This window comes from Tauraco erythrolophus, chromosome 3 (assembly GCF_009769465.1).
Source record: "Tauraco erythrolophus isolate bTauEry1 chromosome 3, bTauEry1.pri, whole genome shotgun sequence".
NCBI lineage: Eukaryota > Metazoa > Chordata > Aves > Musophagiformes > Musophagidae > Tauraco > Tauraco erythrolophus.
Genome location: NC_141467.1, coordinates 11,090,714 through 11,115,312, shown reverse-complemented (window position 1 = coordinate 11,115,312; position 24,599 = coordinate 11,090,714). Strand labels below are relative to the sequence as shown.

The following is a 24,599-nucleotide window of genomic DNA, read 5'->3' as shown; positions in this document are numbered from 1 at the left end:
CTGGGTCTGCAAAGGCAGAGTAGTACTGCAGGATCAAGTCATGTGCAGCTGATGGAAGATGGTAAAGTTCTAGCAGTCTCAACAGTTGGCGCATTTTTAAGGGTATGAACTACTGAATGGTGTTCCATTTTCCTTTCTGAAAGCAAAACCCGACACCATATGTACTGCACAATAATCTAGACTTCCCACACTGGGACTTGTTAGTGACAGAGTAGCCTGTAAAGAATAGGCACTTATAAGGACTGACAAAAAAAGGGAGTATTATTTGGTCGGTATGGCACCAAAATACAGCCGTTGTGCTTTCTCACATACGTATGCTGTACAGATGGAGACTCAAACAGACGCAGAGCTTTAGGTCGTTGGTGGGCTGTGTTTTTTCTTTTTGCTTCGGCAAGATTTACAAATGCAGCAGATGATGCACGGAGACGCCACGAGCAGCAAGGGAGAGGTCACCAATGCTATGATACCTAGTCCAACAAGGATCCCCACAACCTGAAAGAAATGGTGGTGAAAAATATGTATTTAGCTGATGTGGAAAATAAACCACAAGTGTGCATGCATCAGCACAGCATAGTTCACAAAAAAATAGATGAAAACATGAAAATAGTCATCTTGGTCCTTCACTGAAGGGTAAAATCTCTTTGCTTCATGCACGCGTGAGAGCTCTGCTCAGCTGACTACAAACACACCTGTGTTCTGTTCCACATCACCGAAGCCCGCGAGTGGCCCAGCTTGTTTCTGCAAGGGCCTCTGTCGTAATGTCGTAAGAAGATATCGTTCTGAAAAACAAAAGGAGAAGCTGTGAGACCGGGTTACAGTACTGCGGGGAGAGGTCCAAGACTGGACTGGAAATACAATCTTCCTGACGCTGCTTTAAAATTACCAGGTGCCAGCAGACAAGTTCACTGGTCTTCCAAATAATTATCTAAAGAAAAATCTTGCCGTTTCAAAAAGCTAATGTGTTTGGGACCTGAGCTATTGTACAGCTTCTTTCCTCCTCCACTTTCAAAACGCATAAGCATATGCATTGCACCTATTGCACAAGTACCTAGTCTGGAGCTTGGTGATGATAAAGGGGCCTGTAAACAACAGATATTCTAGCCTGGAGAAAAGGAGGCTGCAGGGAGACCTTATCGCTCTCTACAACTACCTGAAAGGAGGTTGTAGCGAGGTGGGTGTTGGTCTCTTCTCCCAAGTAACAAGTGACAAGACAAGAGAAAACGGCCTCAAGTTGCACCAGGGGAAGTTTAGACTGGATATTAGAAAAAAATTCTTCACTGAAAGGATTGTCAAGCATTGGAACAGGCTGCCCAGGGAAGTGGTTGAATCACCATCCCTGGAGGTATTTAAAAGATGCATAGATGTGGTGCTTAGGGACATGGTTTAGTGGTGGACTTGGCAGTGCTAGGTTAACAGTTGGACCTGATGATCTTAAAGGTCTTTTCTGACCCAAATGATTCTATGATTTGTGAAAGCTAGCAATCTGAGGGATCATCTTCCTGAGGTACTTCTACCTTGTTCTTTTGCTGTTCCTACACTTTGTAGTAATTTTCTTCCTAGGCTTAACAGGAAAATTTAAAAAGTAGAAAATCCCTGTTTCCTTTCTCTTTTCCCATTAATACTTATTAAATTATCCATTTTTTCTGCAGAAGGTGACTAATGCCTTGCATTACCCTCCCCTAGCCAACTGCACTGTAACCAGATGCTGCTTCCTCTTCAATTTTTCAGCCGTACTCTTTTGGCTCTGCAGGTATTACCTTCATCTACACCTGGAGCTCCTGTAACCCTGCGCATTTAGAAAAACTACATTTGAATCACACAACCACACTTCTTTTTTCTTTCTCCTTTGAACTGATGAAAACTCGGTAAGGGCATGTCTGCAGAGTCTGTGAGAATCTGACAGCCTTCCAGCTCAGCACGATGTTGAGCAATCATTGTGTACCGTACGTACTCTGAGGCAAGCCGTGAGACTCGTGCTGAAAAAGCACGCTCACACACACAGAAACGGGACATAACGCGGAACGAAACCTGTTTAGCATGCCGTGAAAAGGAAGGACAAAGAATGAGGAAGTCTCATTGTTTGCTGGCTGTGGGCTACAAATAAGAAGAAAAGAAAAGCCATGCAGCATCTACCATTTTATTTCAAGTGCTGGTACAGTCCTTTCACACTCCGACAGTTGTTACTGATGACTGTGCCAAAAAGGGAAGCTGTCACATACACAAGCGTGTTAGTTCCTCTACTCTTAATCCTGCTAGGAAACCTGAAGTCCTTACGAGTTGAGACTAGTTGGTATCACTTGAGAAATAACTAGCAACCTGCACTTCATCATCCATGTTCACAATTGAAGATTTTTATCCTCAAGTCTACTAACCAATTATTCTCTTCAGCAAACACGGCACTAGAGATGAGCTGCTAAAGGAGACCTAGTTCATGTGAGTTCTTAACACGCTCGCTTGTGAAACAACCCCCTTCACCCAGTACCATACCATTTTTTGGACAGGCTGTGACCCTTGCAGTTGGAGCAAGTGGAAGACATTTATTTTCCTGGCTCTCAACCAAACTATTTTTAGCGACCACACTGGGAGAGGTAATCAGAGAAAGGTAGTGCTGGAATGGACCTCCAGAAAACAACCAGTCTGTCTCACTTCCCTCAGAGAACTAAGACAGGACCCACAGACGTGGTTATAATCCTTTATGGAAAAAGGACATTGATATAAATAAAACCACTGGACGAATGAGAAGAAATAAATGAAGTTACAAGCTGAATTGAGCTGTTCACTAGGTTATCGACAAGTTGGTGGAGAGCTTGTATAGGGCCTCTGACTAACCTCAACACCAGTACCCTTTATCTAGGTGTTTTTTTCTCCAGCACTTACATCCAAGTTCTGTAGACAGTACCAGCAAAACGTGTGCTTGCAGTTCTTGCACATCATCTGAGCACAGCCCTCGTTTCGCTCAATATAGATCCGACAAACTGGGCACTGCTTAATTGGTGCCTCTGTCTCTGTTCCAATAAGTGATCTAGAAGAGAGGGGAAATATTAAAGTGAAATGTGAATGTAATTACTGTTGATATTCAGCTCCGCTGCCTGCTGCGCTTATTTTGGAGAACATCTAATGTTGTTTCCTAATGCACTTAATGCGTGAAGCTTGTTATATTCAGTACAATACACTGCAGTATATGCACTACGAGGTGTTAAGATAATGTAAAAGTGAAACTCCATTCCCTTGGGTTTTTATGCTACATAAAACCAACACTCACTATACCCACAAATATATGACCTACAGCACTAAAACTAAGCACTTTGTGAGACAGCTTGCACCATTTAATGGGACTGGATTATGCAACTTGCAGCACTGTCCCTGCCTGAGCAGAACAGCCTTAAACTCCATCAAAGTGAAAGATCAAATCTAGAGAAAATTATGGTGAGAGCTCTTTGGCAAGCTTGATTTGATTAAGTGGCTAGCAAGCAGAATGCTTAGATTTTAAGTAAGTCTTTCGCTGCTTGCTATAAATCATAGAAAACTTTGAATACACATAACTGAAATTAATCTGATGGCCACAGATATTATATAATTTAAACAGAAAAAGTGTTTTCTTTCTATAGATTAATGCCTGATGTAATCTTATTTGTAGGTTGTTTACATCTATGCAAAATGAGCATAAATCATATTTCTCACACCAAAAGGGACGTATTACATCCACTCTGTGTAAAAGTTAAGATTCAGCTATGCAGAGATCCTACAAATATTAAGTAAGGGTGATTTCTTAATCATAGTATAAGCAAAGTTTGGATCCTGGAATATTAGTGGATTGGATTTTTTGTATGGGCACAAGTCATAATTCTAGCAGGCAAACAAAGCCTTTAGGCAGATTTAAAGCCCTGGAGGGCTTCACCTTTCCAAAGGGTAAGTGGCACCACAAGTTTTGTAAGTATCCAAATAATATTGAATAAGTATTAAAAAAATGAAATGTATCATTTAAACTAATATTTAATCTGGAATTATATTTAGGAAACACTAGGAAAGATGGAAAGTCTCAGAGATGCACCTGAGATGTTAGAAGGAAGCCATTCCATGAAACTGTGAGGTACAGAGCTAGTACCCCATGCCAAAAAGAACTGAAAGACCCTGTTACCTCTGTGGGTTCCCCTCTTACCCCTGCTCAGTTGGTACTGGAGCAGTTTGGTTTTCCTGGCATAGGTGCTGGGGGTGCCATGCCTCCTTGCAAGAGGAGCAGAACGTCAGGCTGCACGCCGGGCACTCCACTGGCACCGGCACTCCTGACTCGCTCGGTGCAATACGGCACACTGTTTGGCAGTCGGCTGCAGGGCACCACGTTCTCTGGGGGTCCAAGTGGACTTCTGAAATGTAACAAAGAGAGAAATAAAATAGTTTATACAGTCTCCTCCTCATTGCAGCGACATGTGTCTAGTTAGACAAGACCAAATACTGCGTGTGGGTGGGAAAGTTGAAGTGCCCATGCCCATGGGTATTCCAGCCTACTCCTCTTCTTTAGGCAGGTCTGCAATCGCACTTTGCAAAGGCAGCTGCTCTGGAAGCATCACAAGCAACACACAACATGAGATGTTCTTTGCCTTTACAGAGAGGTACAAAAGCTGAACATCAGTGCTGCTTGCTGAGAAGCACGTCTTGTGATATTAGGCCACTCTGTGCCTTTCAAGTGTGCAAGCCATGCAGCATCTTTCATGTAAATAGCAGAAGGACTGTCATTAAATGAACATCAAGTCACTTTCCATGCTTTATTTCTTTCCCTCTATCTACAAACTCCGATTAATATTCACTTCATTATATGATCACTATTTGTCAGGTCTCAGATTACAACAATAGTCAAGGCAAGATTTGGGGTGGAGACACTCAGTTACAGACGTCACCACATGGCAGGGAACGAGAAACGTTGATTTTTCCTCTCGCCCCCCAACCTTTTCCTTTATCAAAGGAATGTGGGCTTATGACAGAAATCCAGCTGAAACCTGTTCACTGCAAGGCATGCCCATTGTGTGCACGCTTTATACTGGCTTAAGTCCATGAGGTGCAGCCAAACACTCCCACCCTGGCAAGCCTCCTTAGAAAGGGGCTGTTGTGCCTGCAAGAGCTACCTGCCTCTCTTCCTTCCCTGGGAGCTCTCTGCTACCACCACTGAAAATAAATAGGCGGAGGGGATAGACTCAGGAACAGGTGGAAATCCCAGACTATGAGATGTCAAAAGCCATCACAACGTTCTTCTGTACCTCCAGCAGATAGCATATTGTCTCACTTGAAACAAAAGGCTGCACAAGGGCCCCAGACATATGTTCTCTGCCAAATTTTGCTAAAACAGTTGAAGGCACTTCCTCCCATGCACACCCCCCCGCCTGCACCGCTCCTCTGCAGGAGGTTGCTGGTAGCCCACAGTGAAGGGGGCTGGTGGATGGATACCTAGCAGATGTTCCAGTCAGCATGAAAAACAGTGATACCTGTTCAGTGTCCAGATACCCAGAAACTAGAAACTGTACAATTAGAAATGTGTTCAAAGTAGTAAAACTCTCCCCCAAGCTCTCAAGCATTTAGATACACATGCATGAACATCTGAGAAGGACATTCCACAAACCTCATAGCCTAAAGAGCACTAGAAACTCAGCTCTTTTCGAGTATGCCAAACCTCTCTGTTCACCTTGAAAACTTCCATTTTTTTTAAAGTCATCCCTTTCTCCCCTTTGTCCAGAACACTTACAGTGAGGAACCACGTAAATCATCATCTCTGCTGCCTGCAGGACACACAGGTACATAATGCTCAGACTACAGGTAATTGTTACGTCTGTGCCAGAGTGCTCTAAGAGATGTGGAGAATTTCGACATGCATGCTAAAGGCTGTCATCTATAATTCAGACAGTGCCAGCAAAACACCTGTACCATCTACCTCCAGGCACTTCATGAATCTAGTTGCCTTTTTTCTTCTTATTCTCTTACATGTGCTTCCTTTGCCCCCCAAACCAAACAAACATTTTGCTTTCTACTGAATGAAATCCAGAACAAAATAATTTGCAGCTTTATTTGTGAGAAGAGAGTGACATGATGGGCAGTACAAGCCATTTTACATTTTTATATATTTTTAAATTAAAAGTAATGTCCTGACTGAGAATTCATTATTTCTGTAGCCTCCCTCGGTGTGGCTTAAAAGAAACTCAGAACTGGATAAGACCATGGCCTAGTACTGGCTATTGCATTTAAGTCTTCACACAGTAGGCTCTCTTGCTTTCTGTTGATGAACAGCAGTTAACATGAGATAAGGTGCAGTTCCTGCAGATAGCTGGTGAACATACTCAGCTTTGGAACCCTAAATTCTCCTATCCTGTTTTTGGATGAGAGACATGATGTTTGACATCATTGAGACGAGGAGAGTTGGGTTGTAGATCTTACTGATTTTCACAAATTTGTTGCAGCAAGATGTAATGCATGAGATGAAACTCCTGGCTCTCCCACTTCCTCCATTTTACAAAGACCCTACAGATGGTGTTTTGCAATCCATGCTGTCTCATACTGTTTGGTTTACCATGGAGTACAAGTGAAACCAGAGAAAACTAAAAAAGAGTAGCCAAAAAAAAAAGGAAAGCAGCTATGATATTGCTCTGACAAGCTGCTCCATCTTTTGGTTAGGGCCGTTTCTCTCCCGAGCCTTTCTCCTGCTTCCCCACAGCCAGTTCAGCTCCACCTCTCAGGAGGAAAGCCTTCCCAAATAGTGCCAGTACTGGGCAGGGATCTGGCCAGTTTTCACAAAACGTGCGAGCAAGGAGGTGAGATGTGGGAGACAGATGGGGGAAATGCAGCACCCTGAAGAAAGGGGAATTTCTGGCTCAGGAGAGGTACCCACTGAAAGGATGAGCCTATGCCTTTTGCAGAATATTAGGCACATGTCCTTTAAAAATGGACTACTTTTCCGTCAGGCATAAAGTGGAGGTTCTCATCATCTACCGCTCAGCCTATGGGGCAATTGTCACAGAAATAGAAATATAATGCATATGTCCTAACCACATCCTATTCCTCTATTTTGTTATGTCTAGTGACCACATCAACCCCATCCTAAACAGACATAGAGTAATTCCTGTTTCTTCTATTAAAATATGCTGCACGGAAGCTCTGTGGCTAGGTCCTGACTGGAAGCAGAGAAGTTACAGATATGTAAGAAAGCTTGGTTTTAAGCCTGAAAACATTTGCATTCTAAGAACACAAAAACCACAACAGGATAGAATATTTTCAGTGCATTCCTTATTAGACTAAGCAAGTGTCTATAGATATACAATTTATGTCAATTACTTCTCATTACTTTTTCATCCATTACTTGTCCATTTTTTTTTTTTAAAAAAAACAAGGAAATAGAGAGAAAATCTAGTTTAATAAAAAGGCTAGCACAGATGGGGCATGGGGAAAAGAGCTTTTGAATGTACAAGTCCTTCACGTCTTCAAAATTTTCCTCAAAATTAATCTCGCGATGGAAAACGTCTGGGAGGGTGAAAAGCATTGGCTTTACCAGTTACTTGAAGACAGGTAAGCAAAGACTACAGAGCAAAAGCAAGTCTTTTGATCTACCCAAGAAGCTGGTTATTTATTTCTAGCATTTCTAGTACAGCAAAGGGGGTGCTGAAGCAAAGAGCCTGTATCTCAATAGAATAAAGCTGAGAGAAGATGGGTCTTAATATAGGACGCTGAAGGGTTTGAATAAAGGGCTTTGTTGATCAGAGAAAAAGTCATGAAGGACACCTTAGTACCTGCCTATTTTAAGAATCAGACTTTGGTCTACTACATTTGCAAGCATGGAAAAGAAGACTTTTTGCAAGGTCTGGAAAACTCATTGCTCTTTATTCCTTCTCCCCAGAAAAAAAAACCCTAGCAAGCCTAAGTTAGCTCTTCCCCAGCACCTTCTGAAGAAAACATCTAAAAACTGAGATGAAAAGGGAGCTCAAAATATTTCATGTATAAAGGTTTTCTTTATTTTTAAATGTACCCTGAAAGGTTGATAAGAGCAATGCTACCATTATGTTGCATTCCAGTTCTACAAAATGTCCTCTCTCATTAAGAAAATCAAATGAATTCATGGCACTCAGAAGGTGCACTTGGCTCAGCTTCTGGCTGGTATCAGCCCTGCCCATCGGGCTGCACAGTGATGGAACCTCATGTGTTTTTAGGGAAGGGCCCATGGTTCAACACAAAGATGGATGAACTGCTTTTGCTGCTAGGTCAAGGAGCTGTGGGCGAGTTTGGCTGAGGGCTGGCACGAGAACGGATCGTGATCAAAATTTCTGGGGCCAATAGGCAAGGTAAAAAGGCTAGAGTTTAAGCCTGCCACTTGGATGCCAGTTTTACTTATCCCAAAGGAGAAAGGACAGATCTTAGAAACATCATGAAGAGAGGTAGTGGAGATGGAGGAGGATTTGTCAGACTTATGCAAGTAAGAAAAGGGAAGGAGGATTTAAAAAATAGACAAGTTTCAGGCTCCTGTGTGTGGGAGGCAGTAAAAAAAAAAAAAAAAAAAAGAGAGATTTAACAGCGAGTTGGACAAAAGATCATGAGTACAGCTTTGGCTAGTTAGGAGGAGATACCAGGAAATCATTAGTTTCAGTGTTCAGTTAAAGAAAGGCTTTACATAAAACAGATTAATGTATTGCAAGAACGTCTCTTTCTTAACCCTTTAACATCATGATTTAACAAGCTTTGATTTCTGCTGTTGAGGGCTACTTGGCTTATGAGCTGGAGGGACTTCCTAAGGAATTAGGGGTAAACAAGATGAAGGTAAAATAGGAGAGAGAAATAAGAAATGAAAGCAGAATTTGGGATTTTTTTTCCATTTTTTGGCCTGAGTGCCTGCAAATTGTAGCTACAATCTGCATCTGCCCATGAACTCTGGGGCATACTGGGGTATATTCATTTTGCAGTTTTTGTACTTCATGGTCATTCACCATGACTCATGCCAGATGAGATTCTGTAAAAAGCCATATATTCTTCTCTCTGACTATCTTTTCAAGTGCATTACCATGCTTACCTTTTATGAACATCCACATTATAATACACATTCCAAATCCATAACTGCATCTAAGCAAGCATTCAAAGCAAGAACACAAATACAGTCTTTCAAGGAAAGTTTGAAAACAGGCAGAGTCAGGGCAGATCAGCCCCAGATACGCTACCCTGCAAGCTACCACAAAGCAAGTTCTTTGAAAAGCACTGCAACTTCCAGCTGAGGCTTTCAAGTTGGTGTCAGTCTTTAAAACCAGTATGGGACCTCATCTTCCTGATTAGCAAGTTTCTTCAGCCTTGTCAAGGAACCATCTCCTGAAGCAGAAAGCTGACCTCTGGCATAGGAAAGCTTGGCCCCAGTAAGACCTTCATTTTCAAACTTCTTTACTAATAAGCCTTACTTAGTAATGAGGGGTCCAATTATCCCTCATGAAAAAATAAAATATACTAGATGAACACACATGAGGCTTCTACATAAGAAAAACTCTCTTGCAGGTATGTTTGCAAAAATCACCATCACACTGCAGGGTCTGTCTCCCCTACAAGTTCTGAAGATCCCTATGGATGTGTGAAAGAGCCTCTAGCACCTTGTCTAGTTCTACCAGTACAACCATCACCTCAAGGACCCAAGATTAGCATGCTGCAGGAAGAAAGATGAAGCCTCAGGCACGCAATCTGAGAATGCTGCCCACAAGCTTGAGTAAACACCTGGCATTTCAGTAAGATGCCACTCTGTTGACTCTGCTCCACTGAAATAATTTCAAATTTGTCTGTGGAGTGCAGTCAGACTTAGTGATTGCTCCTAAACTATTTAGAAATAAAGACATCTTCTCTATCTCTTCCTTAACTCACACAACAGGCTTTGTCTTTGCAGTATGTAATACTGCTGCTTCCACTGACAATTTAAAAAGGAAGGTAATAGAAACCAAAAGGTTCGCACCTCGTTCAAACTTCAGCCTCTTGTATAGCTGAAACTGGTCAACAGGCACCAAGCAGGCAATCTGAAATGTGAAACAAACACAAAGAAAAAGCATTAGAAACACAGACTTGAAAAAAATTAGTAAGCACCCTGTTCTACACACCTTCTCTCCTGAGCCAAATCCACCTTTGTTTCCTACTTCCTTTCACCACCGTGTTCCTCCATACCTTGACTTCCTTCTCCAAAATGTAAAGTAGTTCTTGACCTCTCCTATTTCAGCCACACAGCCCAGTAGCTCAGCCCACATCTTTCTTACCATGCATAGGAAAGCCTTCTCTGTGGGTTCTGTATTTACCTCAGGCTTCTCAGTTTTCTTCCATGTTGGTTTAACGTAACGAAGGGTGACAGCTTGCCAGCCTTCAAGACTGCCAGCCTTCGAGACTACAGCCTGTTGTTCATGCACAAGAATACAGCTCAAACGAATGTTTCCTCATTCGTGTCTCCCAGCCTTAATGGCAGGGGTCACTTAGCTCTCAGCAACTTCAAAGCTAGCCTGGTTTCCACTTCTAATTCACTTCATGGATTTGGGGCTGAGACAGCTAGTGGCATTGGTGTTGGAATTCGACTTAGACATACACTAGTCCACTGGGGAATGGACGAAGTTAAAAAATTTAGTTGGCATAGACAAACGGGCTTTGCTGATAGATTTTACGCATTACCATAATTAAACTAGCAGCCTAAAAGACCAAATGCTCTAATCTGCAATTAACAGTTTATGTAAGAAAACCACACACTCTATTTAAAAATAATAAGCAAACTTGCATACACAGTAAGGAGAGGTTCAAAAGAAACTTCACAGACACTTCAGAGCCATATGTTTGTTAGAGTCAGAAAAATTTGAGATCTTTCTCGATACTTGATCCATTCACGATATTGTACCAGCACTGAAAATGTCTTTCTCTTTTACTGAAGATAAACCCTAGACTAATACTAATACAAGATCTGACCCTTTGAAGCACTGTGGGACAGTGCAGAACTAATTGCTCTCAACCCTCACATCCAGCACCCCATCACAGTCCTTCAGACTACTGTAAAAAGCAAAATTTTGCCCTCAGTGAACACTGGCCCTTGCTATCCTTCTGGGTTGTGTGACGCAGCACTCACAAGAAGAAATAAAAAGAAAAAAAAATTCAATATGTATTCAATATCATGCTGTGAATACCTTTGCTTTCATAGATAGAAAAAAAAGATATCTCCATTTGTATATTATAAAATACAAAATTACTTAAGATCTCAAATTGGAATTAAAATTGCATTTTGAAGCAGACCATTTATTTGATCTAAATTAAAGTTATACAAAAAATAATCCAACCGATGTCAAGATTTAAGTGTTCAAAGATGCTTAAAAGACTTATAGTTGATGAAATCAAAGGATTTAATATCAAAATGGGAAACATCAACAAATCTTTAAAAAATAAATTCTTAGTTTAGTAAGTCAGTCCTGAGGACAGAGTACAGTTCTCATTCGGCTTCTGAATTCAGGGTGTAAATTATTTTTAATATGGAAGTATTGAAAGTATGAAGCTAAACAATCCTATATTAGTATGAATGTAAGACATCGAGAGCTTCCTGGGAAACTCTTCACCTGTCATCAGAAGTCAGCTGAAACACTCTTGGAAAACAAATAATAACTTAATCAAACAAGGAAAAAGAAGTGAAGTTCAGCAGCTTCAGCAAAGGATGAAGCCAACCAACAAAGTTATGTAAAACCCACAAGACACATCATTTCAGTACTGCCCACTACTCCCCAGGGCAGCTTCAAATCTAAATAGAGTTTGGAAAACAAAACGAGTCATCTGCTTTGCTCTAGCTGGGTGAGCATTGGCAATGACTTTAAGTTTTCCTTCATTACAACTAAATTAAAACAGCGAGTCTCGATGCTGTAAGAGCCACTTGACTGAATTGTTTAGTTGTCTGGGGTCTTTTTGTGCTTGCTCTTGCTTTTAACAAACAGTTTTTCACAAGCAGTTTTATTGAGACCAGAATTTCCCATGTATTCAAAGTTGGCCTTTTTGATTACAGAGGGAGCAGAGGTAGGAGTTTGATTGCAGAATTTAATAGGAAGCAGAGTCAGTGCTGAAAGTTTCCCTTTCTTCTATTGAAAATCTGATCTTGCCGTGCCAGCCTTCTCCATTGGTTTCACCCAGCCCCACCCTTCTTCCGACATAGCCTCTTCACAGCTCAGCTCCCCATCCATGCGTGCAGCTTTGGGCACCAACACACACAGCTCGGCTCATCACCTCTGCCACTGACTCCCCCAGGCTTTGAAAGATCAGCTCCTGATAACACCTACATTGAGGTTGACCTGAGAGGTGCTGAGCCAAAGCCTCTCACAGATTTAGGATCTTTAGGCATGAGGAAAGGAAGGCACAATGTGCTGCTGCCTGAATTCAGTGCCACATCAAAGCTGTACATGCAAACTCAATTGAAAAAAAAAAAAAAAAAAAAAAGAAACATATCAGGTCCCCCAAAAAAAACAGCAAATCCTTTCCTCAGTGAACTTTTAAGCTCATTTACACTCAGTCAAGAAGGACAGCCTTAAGCACAGCAAGGGGATTAGGTGTTTATCGCTTCCTACTTGGCATCAGAACATCTAAATGTCCATCTTCACAAAATTTCTCCAGCCCCACCAGTGAGTCCATCCCAAACACCTCTTATCCTGCACAACCACACAAGCTCCTGGGAGGATGGAGATCTGAGGAGGAAGCAAATCAGCAACATGGCAGATGGCAAAGGGCCAAAAGAGAAAGACCACGAGCACGTCACAAAGCAGATATTTTTTATTCTAGCCTAAGAAATTATTCAATGCAGCAAGAAATGCTACAGGACAAGTTTTAGGGCTTTTTTTTTTTTTAATACTGGGTTAAGGCTACAACAAAAACCTACAAAGAAAATGAGAGGCAAGGATTCTCCTCTCCTGAAAAGATGTTGATTTGAGACTTATCAGACCACTGGGAGTTGAACTAATTTTTCTGGTTTTCTACAGACTGTAATCAACTTCTGCAGTTAGATTACTCTTGTCATAGAGCACAGGAACAGGTAAGAGCTCTCGCTAAGAAAGGCAGCTTTCACCTGAAGTAAAAATATCCATGGAAAAGCAGCAAAATTTTGAAGGCTCACTACCACAAAAGGCTCCAGCTGGACTCTTGCCAAGTGTCCAAAAAGCTTGCCCAAGGCGGTACGATAACTGGGGGTGCTATTACTACGCGAGACAAAAGAGTAAAGGAAGGAAAATGAAAGGGTTTGAAATAATTGGGTTCAGTTTACACAGGGGCAGAGCGTTCCTTGTAATGGGGGCAGTGGAATAACCAGGAGCCAAGGAAGAACAACTCCTCTGTTTTCAAACACTGGCTGTCACAGTGGAAAGGGAAAATCACTACTCCACCTATTCTCAGGCTTTCAAGGGAGTTGGAAGGAGGCAATCAAGAAAACAGAATAGATCTGACTTCCTTTCACGCCCCTATGAATCAAACCTCGATAATGCCGAGGAAGGAAAGTTCACCAGGGCAAGCGCTTCCCCCTTTCTCACTTTAGCACATACGCAGCAAAGGCAGATCCTGCCCTGGCAGCAGCAACGGCCGCTTGCGAAAGGTTGCATTGCCCACCTCTGCCGAAGTCCCACTCAGAGGCACTGCCTGGTTTTGCAAGGAGTGCAGAATAGTTTTAACTTGGGCTGTGGTTTGCTTTTGTAAGGAGTATGGGAGTTTGAGCTCTTTATTGTTAGAAATTACACCCACACCTTTCTTCATCAGCTACCATGTTCACTAGAGTCATCATGAAATATTAATTTATTCATTTTCTCTATTAAGGAGCTCTTCTCTTATTTAGTGACAAAAAAAAAAAATATTTGCTCTCATTTGCTCCCCTTGGATTCATTTAAAAATGAGTAAATAAGAACAACAAAAATTTTAATTTTGACCCTGAAAAAGATAGGTCAGTTTGCAACATTTTCTCACCTTCCTCCTCATTTTACCATTTCAATCACTCCTAGCAAAACATAAGTCAATTTTCAAATTAAAAATAAAACTGGTATTTTAAACTGACTCCCAATGGGAATTTTGTTCAGCTATGTATGGAATATAACACAATTAAGAATTCTAAGATCTGGGTCACTGTCCCATTTCAGCATTGCTTTACAAAGCGCTGACAACCCTCTGTTAGATTAGCACTGCTGTAGATCATGGATTTACATAGACGGAGGGACAATAAGCAGAATCTGCACTGCATGCAAGGGGGTAATTCTCCTTGTTGAACCTAAGAGACAAAAGGGGATCCCAAATCAGCATCTCCTTTATTGCCAGCTGCACGGTTTTAATCCAAATCAGATTATGTACACATGGATCATTGGCATCGATGCTACAAGCTTCAAATCGATACAGGAATCAGTAATGTGCAACCCCCTAGACGTTATCCAAGTGAGTACTCCATTAGAAATATCTGTATGCAGTTCAGACTTACCCTGATTCATAGCTTACACTGGTATTTGGATTTGCACCAAGTAAAACCATTTCAAACCATGATAAATTACCCTTATTTAGGTTAGGGATATTAACTGGTCCAATTAAATCAATGGAGCAAATTCCCAACGGAGGCAGGAATATTCTAGACAGGAGAAGTCTGCACGGTTGAAGAGAACTCTATTAACATAAAGTGTTCCTTCTACCTTCTGCTTCCAGGAACAAATCCAAATCATCTTTGTTTACTGTACTGTTAGAGCTTGAAAGGACAAACATCTTGTTTAATGACATTGCTTTTAAACTTTCCTTTTTTTTGTGTAACTAGCTATTTGAAACAGAGTCTGTAGCCAAAATGATTGCCTTCTCACCACCAACACCCATTTATTTCTACTTAAAACCAGCTATATACTACAAGTAGCTGCTATCTTGATGCAACAGGTCAAGATACCACCTAGGATTGCACTTGGTTTCAAGCACTCCAGTGGAACAATTCCTTCTGTTTAAATGCACTATTTGTCAAAACAAATAAAACTGCCGGGGAATGTATCAGTTTCAAATAGATTTTGTTTAAGTAAAGAATAATAAAAAAAAAAAGGAGGGATTTCAGGAAACATATTTTTAAAGTACTGAAAAGTATAAATTTTCTAGTTCAAATGACTTTTCATTTTAAGTTTTTTTACTAGCTCACCAAAAGTAAAGCCTTAACTCCCAACATGTCCTATACTCTATGAATAAACAGTTTACTCCCCAAACACTAATGAAATACTGAACTGTTTGAGAGACACATTCCTACTATTCACACTCGCTCATTTCTTCGTAAAACATGCAAGAAGAAATGGTGTTCCCTGTTTATAATGTTAACCAGGGTTTTTGTCCTCCTCTAGTCCCTAAAAGCAACACAAGAAGCATGTGTCTCAAAATCGAGGCAAGAGCTGTGAAAAGGCTCTCATAATTTAGTACCAAACTAGATAAACCATCTGAAGAATTTTATCAAGAAGATAAAAAAAGACTTAATTCACAATGAAGACAAATGGGCTCCTGGAAAGCACTGGAGAAATGTTACACACCCTGAATAAGGACCTTGAGAGAGGGAAGTAGAGGAACTTTCATAGCTGTAATGTGTTACAAATTGCTTATAAGCTTTGTTATTAATTGTTCACTTTCCTTATTGAGAAGAGCTCAATCCAAAATGCACTGAAGTCAATGAAAAGGCTTTCCTTCACTTCAAATTATGCCTAAGTTCATCTTATCTCCCTTGTGCAGGCTAGGGCAAAAGGCATTTAAAAAGCAAACAAAACCACCGTGTTAGCTAACATAATTAGGCACAATTTAGCCCAAAGTACAGGAACCAATTTAACACCATGTCCATGACATGGACAGTTTGAACTGCTGTTTTTTCTCCAAACTGGAACGGTACCAGGTGAATGTCAGTCATAGCATAGTCTGAAATGGACCGGGCATGAAAAATACACTTTTTCAAAACCCTGATGCTAATGTGGGAGAAAAAAAGACCAATTCCCTCTGACCCCGGTACAGGCGACATGTCATTCCTCATGGCACTGTCCTGGTGAGGAACCTATTCCTGCAAGAAGCCAAAGACCAAACATCCAGAGCCTCCAGAGGTGAGAAGGCTCATACTTTTACACCAGGATTTTCAGAGTGTAATGAATAAACCGTAATTCTAAATAGTACTTCCATGCAAAATGATAGCCATATTTAAGCACATTCTCTATTATGTGAATAAAGATCTGTTTTTTAAATGATAGCTTTTAAAGGCCACGTTATTACATGGAAGAGCCTTTATAGAGAAGAAAAAAGAATACATAATCTGTAGTTTACATACTAATCTTTCAGACTATTGTCTCAGACAGAGACAATCTATTCTTTATATTGTTCCAGTGGTTTTGGGGGGTTTTCTTCCTTAAAGAAATAGATATTTAGTAAAATACATAAGCAGTTCATTTTAACCAGGTTGGGGGTCTGACTGCTTTTCAAGCAGAAGGTCTGTGTTTCTAGCCCATGGCCAAAAGGGATCATCAGAAGAGTCATTCATCCACAGGACACTAATGCACATTTGGGCTGTTTAGTCATTCTGCCTTCAGTCAAAAAGCACCCAAAGATTAAGCTAATGGTCCATTAATACATGCCCTGGAGTGTCCTCCTGCTTTACTAAGGGGAAATACATCTCTGTAACTCCTATAGCATCACAACTCTAGCTTAACAGAGCAGCATTCTTCCTATCATTTGTTAATTTTCTTTAAAAAAATGCATTTTAAATAAAGGCTAGTTGCCTCCAATCTGGTGCGATGGGTGGGAGGGACACTGCTACACCCTCTCTGTATCTATGCAGAAGAAAGAAGGAAGGGAAACAGCTGGCTGCTTTCCACAATAGCTGGATTCAGCCAAAGAAACGCTCCACCATATGCCTGCACGCCATAACAGACATAGCTGCAACTCCCAGGCCCTGCTTCAGCTAAGCACAACGTTTCAAATGCATGCTGGAGAGGAGATTCTGATTTTTTCTGGGGAAAAAGGCAATTTTGGTATTGGGAGTTGCACTGCCACTGATTGCATTTGAACAGGATTATATACTTCTACCACAGTTATGTCATCTGTATACACAGGGCTCAAGGGAACCCAGAAGATAAACTGCTTTTCTTCAGTTCAGGGATGGAGATCTGATTCTCCTTGATATTGTCCCTGCAAACAAATGACGAGAGAATGCTCAAAACCGGCCAAAATCCCTTAGCCACTTTTTTTTCCTAGTTGTTTTTTTTTCCTGCTTGTGCTCCCAGGCCCATCAGGGACCTACCTGGCCCACAAAACAAGCAAGCAAGAGTAGCCACAGGGCAACATCAGTTTGCCCGCAGTTTTCCATGGCCACCTAGATGCACAGAACAGCTGGCACATATGAGGGTCACAGCCACAGGGCCAACAGCTCCTCCCCATGTCATGGGTTTGGCGCTGAGCCCAATTCAGAAACTTTATACCAGCCCTAAGTCAGGCAGGAGACTGCTCAAGCATTGCTGGGAGGCCACCAGGCAGCCCGTTAGGAACCATCTACAACACCCTTGAACCTCACGGTCCCAAGTGGTGCAAAAAGGCCTGAGGAGCACGTTTTCCCTCCGGTTTCCCCACCTCCAACTTTCAAACCAAACCTTCCAGTTACTCTGGGAGATTGTGCACATGCCAGACGTGCAAATTCCTCTGCCTAAATCTCATTTAGCTTTTGAGCTCTCAATCTCTCCCATCCTGGAGTACTGCGTCCAGCTCTGGGGTGCCCAACACAAGAAGGACATGGAGCTGCTGGAGCAGGTCCAGAGGAGGCCACAAAGATGATTTGAGGGCTGAAGCGCCTCTCCTGTGAAGACAGGCTGAGAGAGATGGGGTTGTTTAGCCTGGAGAAGGCTCCAGGGAGACCTTCTAGTAGCCTTCCAGTACCTAAAGAGGCTACAAGAAAGCTGGAGAGGGGCTTTTGACAAGGGTGCGTAGTGATAGGACAAGGGGCAATGGCTTTAAACTGAAAAAGGGCAGATTTCGGTTAGATTTAAGGAAGAAATTCTTTATGTTGAGGGTGGTGAGGCACTGGAACAGGTTGCCCAGAGATGTTGTGGATGCCCCATCCCTGGAGGTGTTCAAGGCCAGGTTGGATGAGGCTTTGAGCAACCTGATCTAGTGGAAGGTGTCTCTGCCCATGGCAGGGGGTTGGAACTAGATGATCTTTGAGGTTCCTTCCAACACAGACCATTCTACGATTCTATGATCTCTGCCTTGGGAATTAAGACACTTCTCATATCTCTTAAGGCCTACTTCCACCCAGTGCTGTGCAGATACTTTTCTTTCCCTATCACTGTACAGACTCCTTCATGTTTATACTGGGCTGAAAATTGGTTGTTGCAGCCCAATATAAGTATACATGAAGAATTTCTGGTCTTGAGTACTATCAATTTCAGTTCTTGCTCTTAAATTAAGAGAGGCACAAGAATTCCAGTGTTTGCAGTCAAATCAAATCACAGTGCTAATGGAGGCTCAGCAATTCTGGGTATTCTGGTTAAGTCACCTGCATGGGTAATTCAGAGGTTGTCTGGATGCCAAGTAAGCCTTTCCTCAAGGCACAGAGGGAGGGAAAAAGGAGCAAAACCCTTGAAAAACATCTGTTTGTTTCTAGTTCCTCTTGTCAGTCAGGCTTCTTGCCAAAAGCTCATTAAAGGTAATTAAAGAGAGGAAAAAGAGAGGAAAAAATATGACCATATTTATTATGTAGATAAAGAAGTATAGGGGGTTTATGTTAGAAAAAAGCATTGATACCTCTGCTTCTTGTAGGGTCCCATGGTTCAAGCACACCATGTCTGGACACGTGATAGGAGAACCGCAACCTTCTTGAATTGCCAGCTGCATGTACTGCTTTAGGCACTAGAAATAAATAAAGAAAAGAAAAAAACACAGTTATAGCCCACATGTTGGTAACTCACAGATGCTAGAGTTGCTGCACAGCTACCACCTCCATTGCCTTAATTGGCTGTCCTGAAGCTCCTGCACACAGAAAACATCAATTATTATAAGCGCGAATGCTACAAGTCATTACATTGGAAAGAATGCAACAGAGAACAATTAATTATGCATGACTTCATCTGCCGAGCATTGCGTTTACCCAAGTCAGCAAGTCAGACCTTTCAGCACTAACAACCCCTACGCCCTGCTAAACTGGGATTGGAGGATTTGGCGGGGCGGGGGAAATATCTTTCATCCTAATTAAACAGGCTTCATTCTTTTGTCTTTCCTCCCATGTTCTTAATTCAGCCTCTCAGCCAGCAGTCTCTGTTGTAGGAGACCTCATTTACAAGAAAGAGGCTACTGTTCTCAGCTGCATAAAAAGGGAAGGGGGTGTATAACTGGGTTAGGAGGTTATAATCTGCCCTAGAAGATGTGCAGCTATCAGTTCTTTCCCTCCTCTCCCAACCTCCCACAGAGACTGGGTAATTTCCATGGTTTACCATGATTTATCATCAGCCTCTAGTCTATTGAGCAGGAGTTCAAAACCGATTTCCAGTATGGAGGCCTTCTTATGATGTTTCCAAATTGTTTCATTACATAATAATGGCAGGCTTTCCCTCTCAAAAAAACCACCCCAAACCAACAAAACACCTCTCTTATTTGGCATGCCAGTTTCAAATATATTCAGCTTGTCTTTTTAACATATGTTATAAAGTCTTTAATAAAATCACAACATAAAACCGGTGCAGTGGACCAAAGGACAGTGCTCGACTTGTATCTCCAAACCACATAGGTAAGTGAGCACACTTCTGAATCAAACAAAACAACCAAGTCTCCTCAAAATAATGGCAAAGCACCCAGTAAATTGCAAATCACTGTTAACAAAATAACAAAACATGGATTTCTGGCAGATTTTGGTATCAGCTTGCCTAGTTCATTGTAAATGAAAACCAACATATTTTACAAGCAGCAGGACGAAGGCAGCTTTTTTCCCTACAGATTTGTATTTTATGCCCACGTGATAAACCTCTCCTCCTCCTCCTCAGTACTGCTGGCTTCTTCCCTTCTTGTCCCACCAGCTTTCAAGAAACATGTCGAAGCATAAGGCCTTTGACATCTCTGCCTCTCTGCCAACTGTTCTGAAGAACAGGCAAAAGTTCAAAAGCTACTAGGTGGGTTATGGGGCTATCACAGCCTTTCAGAGCATCAGCTCTCGTAAAGCCCTGGGACACTTCACAAACCGTTTTTTCAGTATTTATAGGCATTTAACATTCAAGTCTGCTCGAGTTCTCACTGTTCCGAGAAGGCCTTGCATATTGTGCTCTGATTAAAGAAATTTCCTCATTTGTATTTTTATTGGAAAGCTGGTAGCCTCTTAAATGTCAGGATAATTAGGACTTTCACAAATGGAAATGAGGTTTCTTTATTATTCTGTCTGTCTCTCTACTGAAACATCCACATCCACAGGTTTTGGTTAATTCTGATGAACTGTACGGAGATATTAGTTCAAGCAAGTAGAAACAGCTTAACTTAGTGGCATTTTAAATAAGCTTACTTTTGACTTGTAAATATTTGAAGCATATTCATTTAGAAGAACGTAGTAGTATAATCTAAATGGTAAGCCTTAAATATCCAGCTCATTAAGCACTAATGGATTCAGATCCAGCACGTGCCCCTATAAGAAAGCAGCAGAGCAAGCTGTACAGAGTTGCTGGTGCAAGTAGTATGTGGGAAGTGAGGGAGATGATACTCCCAGGTGAAGAGCAAAAAGGAAATCATGTCAGTAACTGAAGGCAGTATTCACTCCCTAGAGAATATCAGCCCAGATTTAACCAGGAGCTATTATTTTATTATTCAAGTAGCTTCAGTGCCCTGTCCCATCTCCTCGCCCACCTCTCCCAAAGGTATCTAGGCACAGTGCTTATAAAAATCAGTTTAACCACTGGGACAAATCCCCCCACTAGCACACGCAGCTCCTCCACAGAGCAGTAAGCAGAAGAAGGTACATAACCACGGTGGTGCCTGGGAGCAGGTACCCTAGAGACACTGGAACTGTCGGTGCCCTGCCCATACCTGCTGCCACCGCAGTCTGGGCATTGGCAGTGGGTAGCATAGGGAAAGCCAAAAAAAGTGTTCCCAGAACCCAGGGTGACTCCCAGTGCCATCACTGATGCAGATGGAGACTGTGGGTGAAGTGCTCCTGCAGCCCCATGTTCATTAAGCACTTGGCATTGCCCACCTGCTTCAGACCAAATCACAGGGGAAACAGGGCATAGAGTGCTCCCTCCCTGCACAAAAATCCTCCCTGGTTTGTGCCTGTACCCAGCCTCCATCACAAACAGATGCAAACAGAAAATTCCGCCCTTCGAGTCCCCCCGCCAAAGCCTGCACACGCTGCAGTGTGTTGAGTGCACTTCTGAGATACGTGGCTGATGCTCCAGCAGAGCATCCTTACATCTCTCTCCTTCTCCTCGTGGGAGAACTCATTACTTTCTGGATCAAGTCTCAGGGCAGCATTTGGGGAAGGGGGAATGTTTCCCTCCCTCCAAAGCACTTGGTTTGCCTTAACTCCTCAGCAAGCATGGGAGAGGAACTTTCGCTAAGATCCTGGCTCCTCTGTGGCGCTGCCTGATATTTAGTAATTTGTTTTGACAGCATGGTACAGTGGATTTGTGTTCTGGGGGCAGCTCAGGTCAGCCAGTTACAGAGGGAGGACAAAGCCTGAGAAGTTACTGCAGGCCTAGCAGCAGCCCAGAGGCTTGTTCTTAATTTAGACTCCCAGGACAGAAGCTCAGAGCACTGACAATTACCCTTCCGTGCAAGGATGGGCATGAAGCTCTTATGGAGCTTCGATCCATGGTATGGATTTTGCAATCAGTTTCAATAGGCAGTATCTAAATCATTAGGGGTACCAAGCCAGGAGAACCAAGGTTTCTGAGGATTGCTAATGCATTGAGATTCTCCTCCTCTTCTAGCTCACTGCTTGACTGTAGGTGAGGATAGGTGAGCAACCAGAGCCTTCAGCAATACTTTTAGAGGGAGTTGTGCTTCCAGAGGGTGACTTGGAGAGATTTTATAATAGGTCTGTGCAGTGCCATGAATCTTCAAATGTTTCGCGGAAAACCTCCCTGTTAAATACTTTTTTATATATATTAAATCTTTTGCCTTGATTTTCTGCGCTTGGAGAAGGTGCCGTGGGTGCAACTCAAGAAGCTGATGGAAGGACTTAAAGGTGCTGGGAAACTCAAAGGATGCATTTAATATTTACCACTGAAGGATTAAGCTTTTTACCTAAGTCTGTACATGAATGAAGATGTGAACTTCTTGTTGCCTCTTTCACAAGTTAGCGACAGAGAAGAGAGAGTGGAAAATCACTAAAATTTTAAAATACGCCTTCGCTTTAACTGTAAAACTGTTTTTAGAGGGGTTTTAGTATTATTTACAGCTCAGCTACTAATTTAGCTACTTACTTGAAAAGTGGCAAATAAAAGTATCTGCAAAGATGTACAAGCTGCAAATGTGATCAAAAGAGGATTCAATGTCTGTATAATGACTCATGACTGACCTTCTCAGCAGTATGTTCTCCCACACTACGGAGAATAAGTTATACAGACATAAAACGGTAAGACTTGTTGTGCACTTCATCTACAAATATCAGCAATATCTCAGTTAAGGAAAACTGCACACACTACATATGCCACTTAATTGCCCTACAAAGTGAAGATAAGATCAAGATACTCAGCCTTCTGTGGTATTGGATTTCCTCGAAAGGATCTTAAGCTTGATCTTAAGGATCTTAATTTTGATCCACGAAATCTCCAGGTCTCAACACCCTCGGGCTACGGTCCCCCACCAATTTCCCACAGTGCAGTGAGCGGTGACTTACAAGCACAGAGAGCAGTCAGTGACTGGAGAGGTCACACCACAGGACCCGTAGCTTACAGTGACAGCCATACTGTCGCCTTACTCTCCATGGCCAGAGCAAGTCATCAGCACTGCCCTTCCTACCAGCACAGCGAGGTTTCCACGAATGCGTCACATAGCCAAGGCAGAATGGTTGAGGCAACAGACTAAAAATCTACGCAGGCTGGTCTTGCTTAACAGGTTTGAATCCTGCTGACTACAGATGAAATTGGAGGTTCAGCTCCATTATGTTCACCCCTCAAATAAATGGTAGATACCAATCCAAGGAATTTTAACTTCCACACCTGCAAGTGTACCCTAACTTGTTATGTTCAGTTTACTGACATGTTCCCCACTGAGCAACTACATCATGTACATATCTGTGCTCTGGGATACATAACAAAATCCTGATGCAGCCAAGCAAGGAGGATCAATTCAAATGTTATAAAATAATTCCACCAGTAAAACTCAGTACACCTAACAGAAGATTTTGGTCCATTACCTGTTTCACAAAATGCTACTCACGAATATCTAGTAAGTTAAGGCCTATAAAGTACCTGGATCAAATTATCATAGTACATGCAACATATATACATTTATTTTTTATCTTGCAGGACTCATGAAAAAGATAACAGTTTAGGCAAATATTTACATATGTCCCAAGTACACATTTCTCTTGGAGCTAAGGGTTTGTTGAAAGTGTATTTGTAACATAAGGGAAAATCTTTAAAACAAGCACTGAAAAGCCCAATCCAGCAATTCACAAATAACATAAAATTCCTTCTTCGGTAATAAACACTTCCTCTAATCTTCCAAAGTGTTTTTCATGCGAGCCTCAGGAATAGAAATTTTGTTCAGGGTATTCATGGATTCTTCATTTCAACACTTCTCCTATGTGCTGCTAACTTCGACTTTTTTTTTTTCCCCAGTGCATATTGTATTTTTAATGCACTGACCAAAAAAAAAAAAAAAGTCTGTTTGGCAATGTATTTAATCTGCAAAGGGACCATAACAGTCCGCATTTTAACATAAGAATGAGTTCAAAGTATAATTTCAGTATTATGGTGCTAGGTAATGATCTGACAAAGGCACTATATCCCTTTCACTGTGAAATCTTAGGTTTCTATTCAAAGCCATTTTCAGATAATCTCTGTACCAGAGGCAAAAGATGAATCTCAGTCATTCCTACATATTGCTTTTTCAAGTACCTCGATGTTTTCCATTACTTTGCTTGTCTCCCTTCTGCATGCAGCTCCTCAGCTCCCTACATGCAGCCTCATTGGTTAGGATGCAAAAGCATAAAAGGAAATTGCACATGTGACGTGACAAAATTGAACAGGTAGTTTTATTAAGAAAGATGGAGGGATGGCTAGCAAGAAGAAAGAAATGGAAAAGGCTGGCCTGTTTTCCTGTCAAATGCTACAGATATTGCTGCTAACCACTGTGCAGCAGTTGATACAGAATGAGTAAGGGTAAATCTTTAATTGAATAGAAGAAAGGGAAAAGAGCAGATCTACAGTATTTCTTTACCACGACTAGGGCATGGTCTACATTAAATATGAAAACGCAAGAAATGATTGAAGGCATCCTGCCAATAGAAGAAGGTCTTTCCTACTAATGTATAACTTGAAGACAATTTCAATTTCAGCAAAATTAAGAAAACCTCAGGTTTCCATCTTAAAATCCTCAAGACATTGAAAATGTTAGCTCTCTCTTCCAGATTTCTCCTCAAAACTGTATTGGTTTGGGGTTTT

At 41.7% G+C, this 24,599-nt stretch overlaps 1 protein-coding gene across 1 annotated transcript in view; it reads right to left on the bottom strand.

Moving 5' to 3' along the window:
* Window positions 1-351: 351 nt before the first annotated feature.
* Window positions 352-24,599, bottom strand: part of RNF144B (ring finger protein 144B) — a 31,539-nt gene continuing 7,291 nt past the window's right edge. Inside the window, exons 2-7 of the mRNA XM_009983067.2 lie at window positions 18,757-18,861; window positions 9,953-10,013; window positions 4,160-4,364; window positions 2,878-3,022; window positions 690-779; window positions 352-492 (exon numbers count right to left, since the gene is read on the bottom strand). Coding sequence (XP_009981369.2) covers window positions 352-492; window positions 690-779; window positions 2,878-3,022; window positions 4,160-4,364; window positions 9,953-10,013; window positions 18,757-18,861 — 747 coding nt within the window. The remainder of the gene's footprint in view (window positions 493-689; window positions 780-2,877; window positions 3,023-4,159; window positions 4,365-9,952; window positions 10,014-18,756; window positions 18,862-24,599) is intronic.